The following is a 15,949-nucleotide window of genomic DNA, read 5'->3' as shown; positions in this document are numbered from 1 at the left end:
TTTCTTTAGTTGCACTGAGCCTTCTTCCTTCCTCTGCACTTGGTGTTTTGATTTACAAACCTCTGGCAGAGACAAGAATGCTTTTCCGCCTCCGGACAGGGGTGGGCCTCCAAGAGATGGAGGGAGCTCCCTGGAGGTCCGGGTGTCCAGTCCACGACTCTGGCGCCAGTCGAGGGCGACATGCCCAGCCTTTAGAAATCGTGTTTCTCCAAATGCTTCCTCTGTGATCTAGGATCCCTGCCAGTGTCTTTAGAACAGGTCCTTAAAGAAACAGAAAGACTTAAGAAAGAAAATCCTCCCCTCCCCAGGGCAAAGGGAGGGGTGGGGTGGAACTACCAGAGGTGAGAGGGAAACTCAGAGTTTGCCTTGAAGGCATCGTTCATCAGTGAGTCCAACAGGCAGATGTTAGAGCTTGAGAGGCTGAAGGGGAAGCCAGGTGCCCTTCCTCACCTGTAATCCTGCGTCTGTGTTTTCCATAGGTGTACCTGACTTTTCAGACTTTGAATCTTTTTCAAGTTTTATTGTCGATAAATCTTCCCCCCAACATTTTATTATGAGAATTTTCAAACATACAACAAAGCTGGAAGAATTTTACTTGGAATATTTGTATGCCCTTCACCTTGATTTTACCAGTGACATTTTGCTGTATTTTCTTCATTATATATCTACCCATCCCTCCATCCATCTATCCATCTTTATCTTTTTGATGCATCTCCAAGTAACTTGCAGACATTGGTACACTTCCCCTAAACACTTCACATCATTAACTAGAGTTCAATCTGTTTAGTTTTTTCTTTTCATGTAAAATTTACATACAATGAAATGCAAAAATCTCAAGTGTACTTTTGCTGAGTTTTGACAAATGCACACATCCGTGTAACTCAAACCCCTTTCAAGACCTAGAACATTACCAGGACTTCCCTGGTGGTCCAGTGGGTAAGACTCCACGCTCCCAATGCAGGGGGCCCAGGTTCGACCCCTGGTCGGGGAACTAGATCCCGCGTGCATGCCACAACTAAGAGTCTGCATGCCGCAACTGAGACCCAATGCAGCCAAAAAAAAAAAATATATATATATATATATATATATATATTTTTTTTAAAAAGACCTAGAACATTACCATCACCCCAGAAGTTCCCTCATGCCCTTCCCTATTAGTCCCCATCCCCAACCCCTTTAGAGGCACCCACTGTTTGGATTTTTTTCCATTATAAATCAGTTTACTGTGTCTAGAATTTCATATAAATAGAATCACACAGCATCTAGGTTTTGGGGTTCCCAAGACCACCCTCAGGCTTGATGATTTGCTAGAAAGACTCACAGGACTCAGAAAAGCCGTCCTACTCACAGTTATGGTTTATTACAGTGAAAGAATACAGATTAAACTCAGCGAAGGGAAGAGATGCGTGGGCAGAGACCAGGAGAATCCAGGCGCGAACTTCCAGGGGCGTTGCGCTGGGATGCACTTCATTCTCCCAGCAGCGCGATGTGTGACAGTACGCCTGAGGTGTGGTCACCCAGAGAAGCTCACTGCAGCCTTGTGCCCAGGGTTTTTATTAAGGGTCAGTCAGGTAGGCATGCAGCGCCCGTGTGACTGACCTTGGCTACTCTGTCTCCAGGCCCCCAGGTGTCAAACTGATGCAGCGTGGCCCAGGGTCCCAGGCACACAAAAGCACTCTTTCCAGGCAGGATATTTCAAGGGCTCAGAGGTGATCTCCCGGGAGGTGGTGGTGGGCCCGATCTGAAGACAGCCTTTCTTTGGATGTGCAGGGTTTGAGCAGCCCAGGCCTACTGAGTTAACCGTTCCTTGTGTGCAGGGCTTCTTTCACCCAACATACTGTTTGGTTGCATGTGTCAGTAGGTCTTTTCCTCTTGATTGCGGAGTGGCATTCTATTGAGTGAACATCCCATGGTTTGTTTATCTGTTCCCCTGTTGACAGATACCTGAGTTTTGTTTTTTTTTTTAATTAATTAATTAATTAATTTACTTTTGGCTGTGTTGGGTCTTTGTTGCTGCGCACGGGCTTTCTCTAGTTGCGGCGAGCGGGGACTACTCTTTGTTGCGGTGCACGGGCTTCTCCTTGCCGTGGCTTCTCTTGTTGCAGAGCACGGGCTCTAGGCGCATGGGCTTCAGTAGTTGTGGAACGCAGGCTCAGTAGTTGTGGCTCGAGGGCTCTAGAGTGCAGGCTCGGTAATTGTGGCGCACGGGCTTAGTTGCTCCGCGGCATGTGGGATCTTCCCCGACCAGGGATCGAACCCGTGTCCCCTGCGTTGGCAGGTGGATTCTTAACCACTGCACCAGCAGGGAAGCCCTCTGCCTATGGTTTTGAACTAAGGGAACTTCTGGAGTAATGCTGGTGTTGGAGTGGGGGTCCCAGCGGTGGGCCCATCGTCTTTCTCCTAACACACACTCTGTGTGGAGCCAGAATTCCTTCATCTGTGAAATGGGAATAGCACCCCTTCCTTGCCCACCTCTCATGGCAGCTTGAGGATCGGAAAGAGCATCTGAGAAAGGGCCAGGCAGCCGAGCCAGACACAGGTGTTCCTGGGGGGAGACGGGAGGTGGGCCATGTCAGCCGGGGCTTTATCCTTCTCTCTCTCTCTCTCTCTCTCTCTGTCTCACCAGGAATCCGCTCGGAATTTGATCAGATCGACACGTCCAACCCAAACTGTGTCGTAATTGCAGATGCAGGAGAAGGCTTTTCTTATCAAAACATGAATAAAGCTTTCCAGGTGCTCATGGAGCTGGAGAATCCTGTGCTCCTCTCACTGGGAAAAGGGTAAGTCGGCTGCAGGGAGAGTTGTTTATGGCCACTTTGGGTCATGCTCTGTGCGTCTCTGACTTAACAGAATCAGCAGAGAAGATGGGAAAAGTGGGTGTGGGGTGGACGCAGGGTGACTCCTTCTTCCTTCCCTCCCCTTTTCTTGCTTTTTTTCCTTCATTTCTTCATTCCTATCTTTTGATAATTTTGGAGGAAATTCCCTGTCTTTAGGAGCTGCTTGGTCAAGCTTCCCTGCGGGCCCAAGGCTGGAAGAGGCCAGGGGCAGGGGATGGTCACTGCAGAGGAGACCCCTGGAGATCTCAGGGGCCTGTGTTGACTCTCCTGAGTTTAGGTGCATTTTCACAGGATACAGCACAAGACTTGGATGGATTGGGCCAAGGGGGCGCCTGAGTAGTAGAAAATCGGCTCGAGGGCCTGTGGGATGCTCTTGTCCGGGCCCCATATCTCTGGCCGCACAGCACAGTCTGTGTAAAGTTGTGATTTTGTGACCAACATTTTTGTCCGAGTCTTCAGCCTGGGCCTCACTGTCTCTTTTAAAAAAACATGTTGGTTATTTTTCTTACCATCTTTTACTACCAAGACAGCACATGTTCACTGAAGAAAAATTAGAGAATACAGATGAGCAAAAAGAAGAAAGCAAAAAGAATTTTCAGTCCCACCGCATGAGAAAACAACTGTCAACGTGTTGATATACGTCCTTCCAAGTGGTTTCCTGTGCGGAGAGATCATTACACATGCCTGTATTCACAACATCGGTGTCAAACTTGACCTACTTCTGTCACCCATTTTTAGTTGTTCACCAAACATTTTGTGAACCACTTTCCATACAATAAGTAGATGTCTCTGTGGTGAGGTTATTCCTATCAATTTTTTTTTACAGTTTTTTTTTAAGATAACTCTCCTATAGTTATTGTAACCAACGCCTGCTGATGGACATTTGTGTTGTTTCTAATTTTCTACCAAAGTAAGGCTGTGATCAGTATCTTTGTGCATTTCAGATGATGTGTATTTTTGAGGTTCTTGATGTATGTTGCCAAGCTGCTTTCCAGAAAGCTGTGCAGATCTATTCTGTCCTCATTGGAAGCAACACTAGGATTTTAGAACCACGAGGATGCTGTGGAGCTCTATCCCAGCTTCTCGTGCGGGGCAGGAATTCTGTGGCCATCTCTGGGGAAGCCTTTCTCAGCTTAGGTGCTTCTGGTGATTGGGAACTTCCTACCTCTGCCTGCTGAACAGGGCAGCTATTCCAGGTGACGCCAGGGGGGCTTTTTATCTGGCCGCCAGCCATTGCTAAGCACTTTATGTAGTTCCATGTTTAATCCTGACCACAACACTGTGAGCTGTAGGCAGTGTCATTGCCATTTTACAGATGGGCATATTGAGGCATAGGGAGGTGAAGTAAGCCATGGTCCCCCCATCTGTAAGTACCAGCATGGCCAGGAGTACCCCCCAGAGCCTGTGCTCTGTCACCTCTAGGCTACATTCAAGAGCAGACATTTGGTCCACACAGGATCTTAAATTTTTTTGAGGATGTTTTAAAAATTGGGAAATTTTACATAAAATAACCAGATTTCTGGATCCTTTTGAGAAATCAGAAGATCTGGCAGTACTGGCCGCACATTCCCGAGTGCACCACAGCTTGGCTGGAGCCACCGGTCCGTTAGTTCCGGTGCACCACGGACCCGACCATGTCCTACTGCCCCTTCTCCAAGTTTCAGAGTTGGTTGCCATTCATCTTGTACCAATTGTTGTTTTTCTCATAGTAGAGAAATATCTTTTCATGGCTATGTCTCTTTCAAAATAGGCAAATGAAAGATTTAAAGAAAGAGAAGAGAGGATATATTTCTTTTCGGAACTACAAATATTCTGGTGTGTTTATGATGAAAATAAAATGTGTCCTGTATTAGTCAGTGTTCTCCAGAGAAACAAAACCAACAGGATGTGGAGATGTATATACAGACAGTCCCTGACTTAGCGATGGTTCGGGTTATGATTTTTCGACTTTGTAATGGTGTGAAAGCTATGCACATTCAGTAAAAATCAGACTTCGAATTTTGAATTTTGATCTTTTCCCGTATGCAATATGATACTCTCTTATGATGCTGGGCAGTAGCAGCAAGTGGCAGCTCCCAGGCAGCCACTCGACCACGAGGGTAAACAACTGATACACTTTACGACTATTCTGTACCCAGATCGCCATTCTGTTTTTCTCTTTCAGTACAGTATTCAATAAAATACATGAGATATTCAGTGCTTTATTATAAAATAGACTTTGCGTTAGATGATTCTGCCCAGCTGTAGGCTAATATAGTGTTCTGAGCACATTTAAGGTAGGCTGGGCTAAGCTATGATATTTGGTAGGTTGGGCTTATTAAATGCATTTTTGACTTACGATATTTTCAACTTATGATGGGTTTATCAGGACGTAACCCCATTGTAAGTTGAGGAAGATGTGTATATAAAGAGAAGTTGATTGTGGAGTCTAGGTGTGTCCAAAATCTGCAGCATAGGCCGGCAAGCTGGAGATTCAGGGAAGAGTTGCAGTCTGAATGCCAAGGCTGTCTGCTGGCAAGTTCCTTCTTGCTCAGAGAGGTCAGACTTTGTTCTGGTTGTGCCTTCAACTGACTGAACGAGGCCCACCACATTATGGAGGGCAGTCTGCTTTACTCAGGTCCACTGATTTAAATGTTAATCTCATCCAAGAGACATCTTCACAGAAGCATCCAGAATACCGTTAGACCAAATATCTGGGAAACTTGGCCCAGCCAAGTTGACATAAAATTAACTGTCACAGTGCCTTCCAAACCTTACCTTCTTCAGTTTAGGCCATTGCAAACCACAGAACCTGGCCTGCTTAATTCTTTTACACTCCTGGCTTGGTCCTGTACGCATCCCTCAAGTTACCAACCCCTCACTAGAGAACAACACAATTAAGAAGCTCTGTTTTAGGGACTTCCCTGGTGGTCCAGTGGTTAAGAATCCATGCTCCCAACACAGCAGGCACAGGTTTGGTCTCTGGTCAGGGAACTAAGATCCTGCATGCCACACAGTGGGGCCAAAAAAAAAAGAAACTCTGTTATAACTCATTTACGTTAAAATTTTTTTCTTTAAAATTGTCTCTAATTATTAAAAGTTACTATTCCAGATTAGGGGTAGTAGTCAAAATAGGTATGTTGTTGAAAATGAAAAAAAAATAAGATCAGTTTCTTTTAGCTTTGTAATTCTGTAACAAATTCAATAGTAGGCAAGTGTGTGTTTTCCAAATAAGCAATTAGTGGGGTCTGTAGCTGCTGGGCATTCTGGCTTAGGCTATGGGTCGGGTACTCAAAAATCAGAGAAAGGGACCAGCAGCTTCTGGGCCTAGGTCATAGCTTCCTGGAACAGCCCAAGGACCCATGAAGAGCTGCTGTCACATCCACGTGGGGGTCATTGATGGTGAGGGGCTGTCCTCCACTGGAGTGGGGCTGTGCGGTGTCCCCAAGGAGGCAGGGTGGCGGGGGCACTGGGGCAGAGTGTCCTCCTCCTAGAAACGGTGTGATTTACATTTGGCATCTGTTTGGACCGAGAGTGGGAATTGCCTTTGTAATTTCTTCTGTCATGCTGCCGTCAGAAAATTAAGCTGTTTACGCGACAGACTATGGAAGGTTAATGGCTCTTGTGGGAAAGGTCAAGTGGTCATTTTGAAGGGAGTTTGTGCTGAATAATCGGAAGGGCAGAAGAAATAAAGCATAAAATCTATCTGACTGCTTCTCTCCGGCTTTTTCCTGTCTTTCCAGAATCCACAGTTTCTTCTTTGTGGCCGGAACACTCAGGTTCTTACCAGACCTGCTGTTGCTTTTATTATGCCAGTAACAAAAGATAAATATATCACATTTCTTGTGTTTCGGGAATAACCTGGGCCTTTATAATAAAAAAAAAAAAAGTTAACTTAGGTGCTAGTATTTCCTGTATCTCTAAAAATGTTTTCAGCTAACAGATGGCCTTCAAGGTGCCTTTTTGTTTTCCTGGATGAAGAAGAAATAAAGACAAATTCTGGGCACTATAAAAACAAGGCCAGGGCTTCCCTGCTGGCGCAGTGGTTAAGAATCCGCCTGCCAATGCCGGAGACACGGGTTCGAGCCCTGGTCCGGGAAGATCCCACGTGCCGCGGAGCAACTAAGCCCGTGAGCCACAACTACCAAGCCTGAGCTCTAGAGCCCACGAGCCACAACTACTGAGCCCGTGCCCCACAACTACTGAAGCCCGCGTGCCTAGAGCCCGTGCTCTGCAACGAAGAGTAGCCCCTGCTCACCGCAACTAGAGAAAGCCTGCGCGCAGCAACGAAGACCCAACGCAGCCAAAAACAAAAACAAAACAAAAACACAAAACAAGGCCAGATTTAGTTAAAAAAGAAATATTAAGTTCTCTAATTTTGATTTATGGAAGTCAGTTTTTTCTTTAGGTTCTAGAAGTCAGTGTAGCAAAGACAGGGTTATGATTGGGTATTTTCTGCTGCATGTTCAGTTTGTTCTTCCCACCAGGACTAAATTTAAATTTAAGAAAGCGCAGGTATCTGTCACTCTGGAAAAAAGATTTTGGGGGAGGCTGAGGCGGGCAGAAGGGGTGCCGCGTGGGTGTCCTCGGGAGGTCTTACCGAGGGGAGGGGCCCCCAGCTCCTGCCGCCTCCACGCCGCTCGGAGCTGAGGCTGCGCTGGGCCAGAGGCCCCTGGAGCCCTCAGCTCCAAACAGAGCTGTGTCTGTCGCGACAGAGTGGCCTTGTTTTATAATTGTTTCCTTGGCGCCTGGCTAAGCCTCTCCTATGCTGGCCACATTCTTTCCTCAGCTCTGTCCTCCGTGCCTGGCTCACTTCAACATGCCCGTCCTCGGGGAGGCCCTCCCCAGCCCCCTCCCTCCCAGTCCGGCCCCTCCCGCAGCGGGCATCTCATGGGGGGCTAGGGGACGAGGCGGTGGCTCCCTGAGAGCCTGACAGACCCCTGTGCGCCTAGAGCGGCGTCTGGCCCTTGGGGCCCTCAGCAGGGTGCCGAGTCCGGGAGGCTCGGGGCGTGGGCTCTTCCATTCCTCCCCCTTGACCTTCAGGTCTCAGCTTTGATGTGTCCTTTTCTGGGCTGCCTCCCCGCCTCCCTGTCCCCAGCCTGTCCAGCCCTCCTCAAGCAGAGCACACAGAGCATGGGGTTCCACCTGTTGTCACCCATGTCCTGCCCTTTTATATTTGTCTGTGGACTTGTCTGCTTTCCCCCGAGACCGGGAGTCCCTGGGGAGCAGCCTGGGTCTGAGAGCGTCCCCTGCAAAGGGTGTGGGGCAGCTGCGTCCTAAATGTTTTGGGGGACTGAGTTAGCGGATGCCACTGCCCCTCGGCAAGCCCAGGCCCCAGCACCCGGCGTCTCCCTCTGCCTCTTGGGCAGATTTTGCTTTACTTGGCCATTCCTTCAAACCCTGGACCTAGCTGAGGAAAGCGTCATACCAAAGTAGTTGATTGTGGAAAAAGAAAAGGAAGCACTATTTTGAGGCTGTATAAATGCAAAATAGATGTCTAGATTCCAGATTTAAGATAAATGAGATTGGGAACCTCTAAGCCTGTGATTTAGGGTCACCCTTTAAAAACATGAGCATTGGCAGGTCCTAGCTCGGTAAGCAGTGGTGGTTCTCTCTTGGCTATCAGGTACCTTCCTGCATGTGTGTGGTATCCTCGTGGCACAGCCCCTAGAGCACAGAGCCTCGGACCCCGGCTGAGAGGCCTGGGCTCACTTGGAGACCGAGTCCTGTCGTGATGGGAGATGCCCCCATGGCGTCGACAATCGGGCTCCAGGCTCTAATCCACCCGACAGAAGTGAGTAGCAGGGGACCAGCCCTTGCCAAGGTCAAGGGTTTGGCTACAGCCCTGCAGCCCAGCCTGCGTCCAGACGGAAGCTTCCAAGGTGGGCAGTGGAGGATGCAGAGTGGGAGAGCACTAGTCCCACCTGAGCACCGGGTGAACGCTGTGGGCAGCAAGGCTCCTGCAGCCTTGGAGGCCTCAGGTGGGGCAGAGAGGGCCAGGCAGAGTCCCTGGGAGCCGCAGAGCTGGAGGAAGGGCACAGCCCTGGGGCAGCTCCCTGGCTGTGCTACCATTTCCAATAGGCACACAGCAGGCTTCAGCCCCCACAAACCGGAAAGACCTGTGTTCATCCTTTCTTCCCCAGCTCATATCTTTTTTTAAAAAAAATAATTTATTTATTATTCATTTATTTATTATTTTTGGCTGCATTGGGTCTTCGTTGCTGCGTCCCAGCTTTCTGTAGTTGCGGCGAGCAGGGGCTACTCTTCGTTGCGGTGCGCGAGCTTCTCATTGCGGTGGCTTCTCTCGTTGTGGAGCATGGGTTCTAGGTGTGTGGGCTTCAGTAGTTGTGGCACGTGGGCTTAGTTGCTCCGTGGCATGTGAGATCTTCCTGGACCAGGTATGGAACCCGTGTCCCCTGCATTGGCAGGCGGATTCTTAACCACTGTGCCACCAGGGAAGTCCCCTCAGCTCATATCTTATTACCCATCTCAGTCTGGGTGAGCAGTTATTTATAACAATATTCTCTAACATTTTTGGAGCAGTTTCTGCGTGCCAGGCATCATGTTAGGAACTTTGCGTGCATTATTTTGCTCAAGCCTCACAGCAACCCATAAGGGTAGGTACTGGAGTTTCTTTTTGCCCATTTTACAGATTAGGAAACTGAGGCCCAGAAGGCTTAAGCAACCCAAAGTCCCACAGTTAAAAAGAAGTGGAAAGAGGATTTGAAACCCTGAGGTCAGCATGCTTCACTAGCCTTCTCTTTGCTTTTCCACATACATGTTGTTTATTTGTATCATTTTTTTAGATTCCACGTATAAGTGGTATCATATGATATTTGTCTTTCTCTGTCTGACTTCCTTCACTTGGTATGGTCATCTCTAGGTCCATCCATGTTGCTGCGAATGGCATTGTTTCATTCTTTTTTATGGCTGAGTAGTACTCCATTTTGTGTTTGTGTGTGTACACATATATATGTGTGTGTGTATATATATATCACATCTTTTTTATCCATTCATGTCTGTGGACATTTAGGTCACATGCATGTTATTTAACATCTCCCAAATTTGAAGGTTGAGGGGAAGGAGAAGGGTAACTGATGTGACGGGTCTGAAAACATGGTGACAGTCGTGGGTTTCCGTTCACCCTGTCTTCAGAGCAGCACAGAGTCAACTACCTTCTCACTTTATAATCGAATGGCTTTGCTCAGAGAGAACTGGGCTTGGTCACCGTGTGTCTCAAGGGGTCTGCGTGTGGCCTTGGGTGGCCAGGCAGTGGCAGCTGGGCCTCAGCACAGCGCTCACAGGAGGGAAGATGTGAAACCGTCTTGGGAGGCCCTGCTGTGAGCCAAGCCGTCTTGGCCCCAGTGAGACGGGGAACAAATAGTTGTCTTCTCCTAAAAGCATCTGGCGCCTGTGAGACCTGGCACCTCTCCTGACCTCCAGCTACTAGGAGATGCGGCAGGGTGCTGTGGAACTAATGGAGTTTTCTTCTCCAGGCAGCAATTAGGGGTTAATTATTAGCAATTAGGGGTTCACCACATGCTCTGTGGACCAGCTGTCCTTTCGAGAACACAGGTCACTTGTGTTTCTCTGTGTTAGCAACTGGATCCAACTGCCCCTGGGGTCCCCCATTAGTCACTGTGGCGGGGTCCCCACGAGGCTGGCAGCAGGGGGCCATTCTGACTGAGAGTTGCTGACTCACCGTCTCTCCCCCTCTCACCAGGCATGGTGGCCACCGCTGGGCTCTGTCGTGCTGACCTCCATCGGTCATTCTCAGCGTGGCGTCTGGACTGACCCTGGCCGGTGACTCAGCTCTCTTGAGCTGGCAGAACCGGGACAGGGCAGTTTCTCTTGGCGCTTCCCAGGCCCCTGGGCTCAGCTCCCCTCGTCCCCTTCTGCTCTTTTCTAGACGCTACTACAAGGAGACCTCTGGCCTGATGCTGGACGTTGGTCCCTACGTGAAGGCGCTTGAGGTACCTGCCGTGGGTCTGCCCTGAGCCCTCTTCACATCTCAGGGCCCTCTGGGATGTTTCTGGCCTTTCTGGAGAAGAGGGTGTGCTCAGTGTCTGAGTGCCTTCTATGTTTTCCAACTCAGCCCCCCCCCCCCATTTGAGGCTCCAAGCCCGGCTCTCCCCCTCCTCTGGAGCTTGGCCTCTCGGCTGCCCTGGTCATCACTCTGCTCCCCCGTCGCTCCCTCTCTTCCCCACAGCCCGTACCACCTGCCGCTGACCCCGCTGGCCCTCCCAGCATGCTCTGTAGCTCTCCTCTAGGATTCTTGGCTTCTGGATGTGTGTGAACCTGCCTCATTCCTGACCCTTATCTGCAGCACCCTGAGCTTGATGTGTCCTGATTAGACTCCATCCCAGTTCCCTCCTCCAGTTTCCAAGTCTGGGCTCAGATGGGGCTCCCACTCTGACTCACACCTAGCCAGCTGCCCCAGCCCGGGCTCCTGGCCCAGGTCAGCCCATGTCACGTCCCGTACTCACTGCTACATTGGTCCCTACCTACTTGCACTCAGGTGGGAGGGACACACAGGCTGGCGGATGGGGCCCTGGACCTTTTCCCCTGGAGGGCCTATGACAGAGCTGGGGGTGGTCGGGGGAGAAGGGAAGGGAGGAGAAGCAAGAATGCAGATGAGAGGGCTGTCGGGGTGGCCTGCTGTGGACCGCCTCCTGCTGAGGTCTGGCACTGGGGCAGGTGGCAGGGTGCCTGGTGGTGGGTGCCCCCAGCATCCCGGGCAGCCCGATGTGGCGTTGTGACACTTGCCTACGAGGTGTGCCTCTCGGCCCATGTGTCTTGCTGCTTGGAGGCCCCTGGCCTGCAGGTGCACATTTGGGGCATCTTTCCTTGATTCCCCGGAGGGAGGATTTCACTGCAGAGCGGGTGTTCACCTGTACTTGCTCCCAAACCCATGCCATGTCCTTCTGTCTTTCCGCAGTATGCCTGTGGTATCGAAGCCGAGGTGGTGGGGAAACCTTCCCCTAAGTTTTTCAAGTCTGCTCTGCGAGAGATGGGGTTGGAAGCCCACCAGGTAGGCCAGCTGGTCCTGAAGCACGTGTGTGGAGGCAGCTATCGAGGGAGGCCCAGAGCGCTCCCCGGGGCGCCAGAGATGGGTTTGAGGGCTCAGGCAGCCTGCGAAGGTTCCCTCTCGCCCCCTCGTGAGAGCGGATCTGACTGGAAAGAGGGAAAAAGACAGCAAAGGAGGCCCACTGAATGTTTTCCACCTGGTTAATTAGTATCAGTATAAGAGTGAGAAAAAGAAATGCCTGTGGCTCTTTTCAAGAGACTTTTGTTTTTTCTCTGGGAGGATAAGGATTGACAAGTCCTATCAATATATTAAAAATATTTCATGGAAAGACAATGCACAGCAAGATGAAAAGAACATGTAGGAGTAAAATCATGCATCTGGCCACCTTTACATTATAACTGTTTTTGAGACAGGTTGCCTTCCAAACATACATCTTAAAAGAAAGAAAGGCAGTTATGGTTTTAGTGTCCCCAGTGCCCACCCTCCCACCTCCCCTTCCCAGGTAGAGTGAGTTGGTCCCCTCCGGCCGGTGGGTTCCTGATAGCATTGTTGAAGAAACAGTGGGCACGTGTCTGCCGGCGGTCAGGGCTGTCCTGCTGTCTCCTTTGGACACGGCACCAGGGGACAGTGTCAGCATCCTGTGGTGAGGCTGGTGCCCCCAGGATCACCGTGCTGCTCCCTTATTCTTGGACCCGAATTTCCCATGTGTGTTCCAGTCTAGAGCGCTGGTCTCTCACGATGCTTAGAGAAAGACAGCACACAGCCATGGAAGTCTGGAACCTCTGCGCCCAAACCTCCCCTGAGATTCACAGGTGCCAGAAAATACAGTTCTCGGGGGTCCCCAGGAAACACCTGGAAAATGCCCTGTGAGGCTGGTAGAGAGGAGAGGCTTGTGTTTTGAATGAGTGAAGACTACAGGAATAAACAACTTGGTTTTCACGACTTCATTTCATAGTGACAATTTTTAAAATTTGTTTTATTGTGACAAATTTCAAATATACACAAAAGCAGAGACAACGAAACAGTGATTCTCCTCATATATCCATCACCCAGATTCAACAATTAAAAGATTTTGTCACATTCCCTTCTTCTATCCCATTTCTTTCTTTTTAAAAATTTACTTTTTTTTTTCCTGTTGTATTTTAAAGCAAATCCCATTCTTAATGTTATCCTATCCTTTCAAATTATAGTGTGCCTTTCAAAAAAGGATGGTTGTTTTTGACCATCGTTAATGCATTTTTGACAATGCATTAAGACACCTAACCATGGCAAAAAAAATACACACAAAAAGATGTTCAGCATCATCACTCATTCAGGAAATGCAAATCAAAACCACAGTGAGATCCCACCTCATACCCACTTGGATGGCCATGATAATTTTAAAAGAAAAAAGGAAAATAAGCATTGGCAGGGATATGGAGAAATTGGAACCCTCATATAGGAATACTGGTAGGAATGTAAAATGGAGCACCCACTATGAAAAACAGTTCCGTGATAATTAAATAGAATTTTCGTATGACCCAGCAATTCCACTCCTAGGTGTATATCCAAAATAATTGAAAACAGGTGTTCAAACAAAAACTTACACGTGAATATTCATAGCAGCACTATTCACAATAGCCAAAAGGTGGAAATAATGCAAATGTTCATCAACAAATGAATGGGTGAACAAAATGTGGTTTATTGTCACCATGGAATATTTCAGCTATAAAAAGAATGAAATACTGATAAATCCTACCATGTGTATGAACCTTGAAAACATTATGGTAAGTGCAAGAAGCCAGTCACAAAAGGTCACGTTTTATATATTTAACATTTATATGAAATGTCCAGAATAGGCAAATCCACAGAGACATAAAATAGATTAGTGGTTGCCAGGGGCTGGGAGTATGGGGGAATGGGGAGTGACTGCCAGTGGGTATGAGGTCTCCTTTTGGGTTGATAAAAAATGTCTGGAACTAGCGGGTGGTGACGGTTGCACGACATTGTGAATGTACTTAATGCCACTCATCTGTACACTTCAAAATGGTTACATTGGTAAATTTTATCACATTGAAAAAAAACCCTACCTAAAAAAAAAAACAAACCAAAAAAACTCTACCTAACAAAATCAATAGTAATTCCTTAGTGTTGTCTAATACCAGGCCATATTTAAATTTTCCTGGCTGTCTCAGAAATGTCTTTTATGTAGATTTTTAAAAAAATCAAATCCAAATAAGGTTGTTTTGTGTTTTAAACCTCTCTTTTTAACTTTTTTATCATGGAACATTTCAAATATCTGTGCAAATTGCGAGAGTAACCTCATAAACCCCCAGGTACCCATCACTGAGCTTCAGTAATTATCAACTAATAAGCACTTTTAAAAATTGGTTTTAACTGTTCATTCTGAAGCAATTTCCCACGTACAAAGAGGTTGAAAAATAGTACAGAGAATTCCCCTGTGCCCTTACTGCAGCTTCCCCAAAGGCTAACATCTTATGTAACAATCACAGGACAATTATAAAATCAGGAAATTAGCCTTGATGCAGATGTTGACTAGCCCAGGGACCCTCTGTTTTTGGACATGTTATATTTGGTGTCATGCCCCCTAGCACCCTCTATTCTGAGCAGTTCCTCAGTCTGTCTTTGTCTTTCAGGACTGTGGCAGTTTTCAAGAGTACTGGCCAGTTCTTTCGTAGAATGTCCCTGATGTTCCCTCATGATTTAATTTCAGGTTATGCATTTCTGGCATATTTAATTCTGGTTATACATTTCACAGACACAGTGCTGTGCCCTCTGGTGTGTCCCATCAGGAGGCATGTGTGGGCGCTCTGCGCATTATAGGTGGGGGTCACTTTGATGCCCGTCGGAGGTTCCTATTTCTGCACTGCGGAGTTACTGTTGTCCCTTTGTGAGTAATAGGTATCTTACGGGGGAATACTTTGACACTATGTAAATATTCTCTCTCCTGACATACTTTTCCCCTCCTAATTTCAGCATCCTCTTACCTGCAACAGTTGTTACCATGGTGCCAAATGGCGGTTTTCTACTTCCATTGTTCCTTCTATATTTATTGATTAGCACTTACTGTAAGAGAGAGCTTTCCTTTTTCTCCCATTTACTTTTTTATTTATTCCGACACGTACTTAAGGATATTTGTTTTATTCCACGAGTCACAATCCATTCCTATTGTTATTTTGTTGCCCACATTGTCCCATATTTGGCCATTGGGACCACTTTGAAGATTAATAACCCCTTGTTTAATCTGTACTCCCACCTGCTCCTCTCCCCTAGATTGTTTTGAATCATCTCCCAGAAATCGTATCATTTCATCGGTAAGTATTTCTAAGTGTCTCTAAAAGATAGAAATTCTTTTTAAAAACATGGATGATGCCATTATCACATCTAAGTAATACTAACAATAATTCCTTAATATCATCAAATATCCAACCATTATTCACATTTCCCTGATTGTCTTACAAGTGTTTACGTCGCTTGCAGTTTCTTTGAATCAGGATCCACATGAGGTCCTCGCATTGTGATTGGCCGGTGTGATTCTTATGTGTTTTCTAATCTATCCATCCCCACCCACCCACGCCAACCTCACCCGTCTCCCTTTTGTACTCCTTGCAGCTTTATGAAGAAGAAACTGGCTTGTTTGTCCTGTAGAGTTTCCCACAGTCAGGATTTTGTTGATTGCGCCTCAGTGGTGTCCTGTCTCATGCTCCCCTGTTCTCCCTGCTTCCTGAATGTTGATAGTTAGATCTAGAAGCTTAGGCAGAATCTGTTTCAGTTTTTTGATGACTGCTTTCTGGGTGGTGGTGTGGCCTCCCTCAGGAGGTTCAGCATGTCCAGGTGTCTCCTTCTGTGGTGTTAGCAGCCTTTGGTGATTGGTGCGTAACCCCATTCATTCATTAAGGGCTGCAAAATGGTGATATTTGAATTCTGTCATTCCTTCTCCATTTCTTCTCTGGATTACCTCTGTATAGGAAAACGCCTCACCAACTATGCGTTCCCCTGAAGTACAATTCATATAGGAAACTACAGATAAATGCCTATTTCTTTCTTATTATTTATTAGTTTTCAGAATGATTGATTCTCTAACACCCTCCCAATACCTTGGAGG

General features: G+C 47.6%; 1 protein-coding gene across 1 annotated transcript in view; it reads left to right on the top strand.

Moving 5' to 3' along the window:
• The window catches only part of LHPP (phospholysine phosphohistidine inorganic pyrophosphate phosphatase), a 135,038-nt gene that overhangs the window by 17,775 nt on the left and 101,314 nt on the right, over window positions 1-15,949 (top strand). The window contains exons 3-5 of the mRNA XM_061185538.1: window positions 2,627-2,780; window positions 10,726-10,789; window positions 11,755-11,847. Coding sequence (XP_061041521.1) covers window positions 2,627-2,780; window positions 10,726-10,789; window positions 11,755-11,847 — 311 coding nt within the window. The remainder of the gene's footprint in view (window positions 1-2,626; window positions 2,781-10,725; window positions 10,790-11,754; window positions 11,848-15,949) is intronic.

The sequence above is a fragment of the Eubalaena glacialis genome, chromosome 1, assembly GCF_028564815.1.
Source record: "Eubalaena glacialis isolate mEubGla1 chromosome 1, mEubGla1.1.hap2.+ XY, whole genome shotgun sequence".
In the NCBI taxonomy this organism is placed as follows: domain Eukaryota; kingdom Metazoa; phylum Chordata; class Mammalia; order Artiodactyla; family Balaenidae; genus Eubalaena; species Eubalaena glacialis.
Note: the sequence above shows the minus strand (reverse complement) of the source record. Positions and strands in the feature narration are given on the sequence as shown.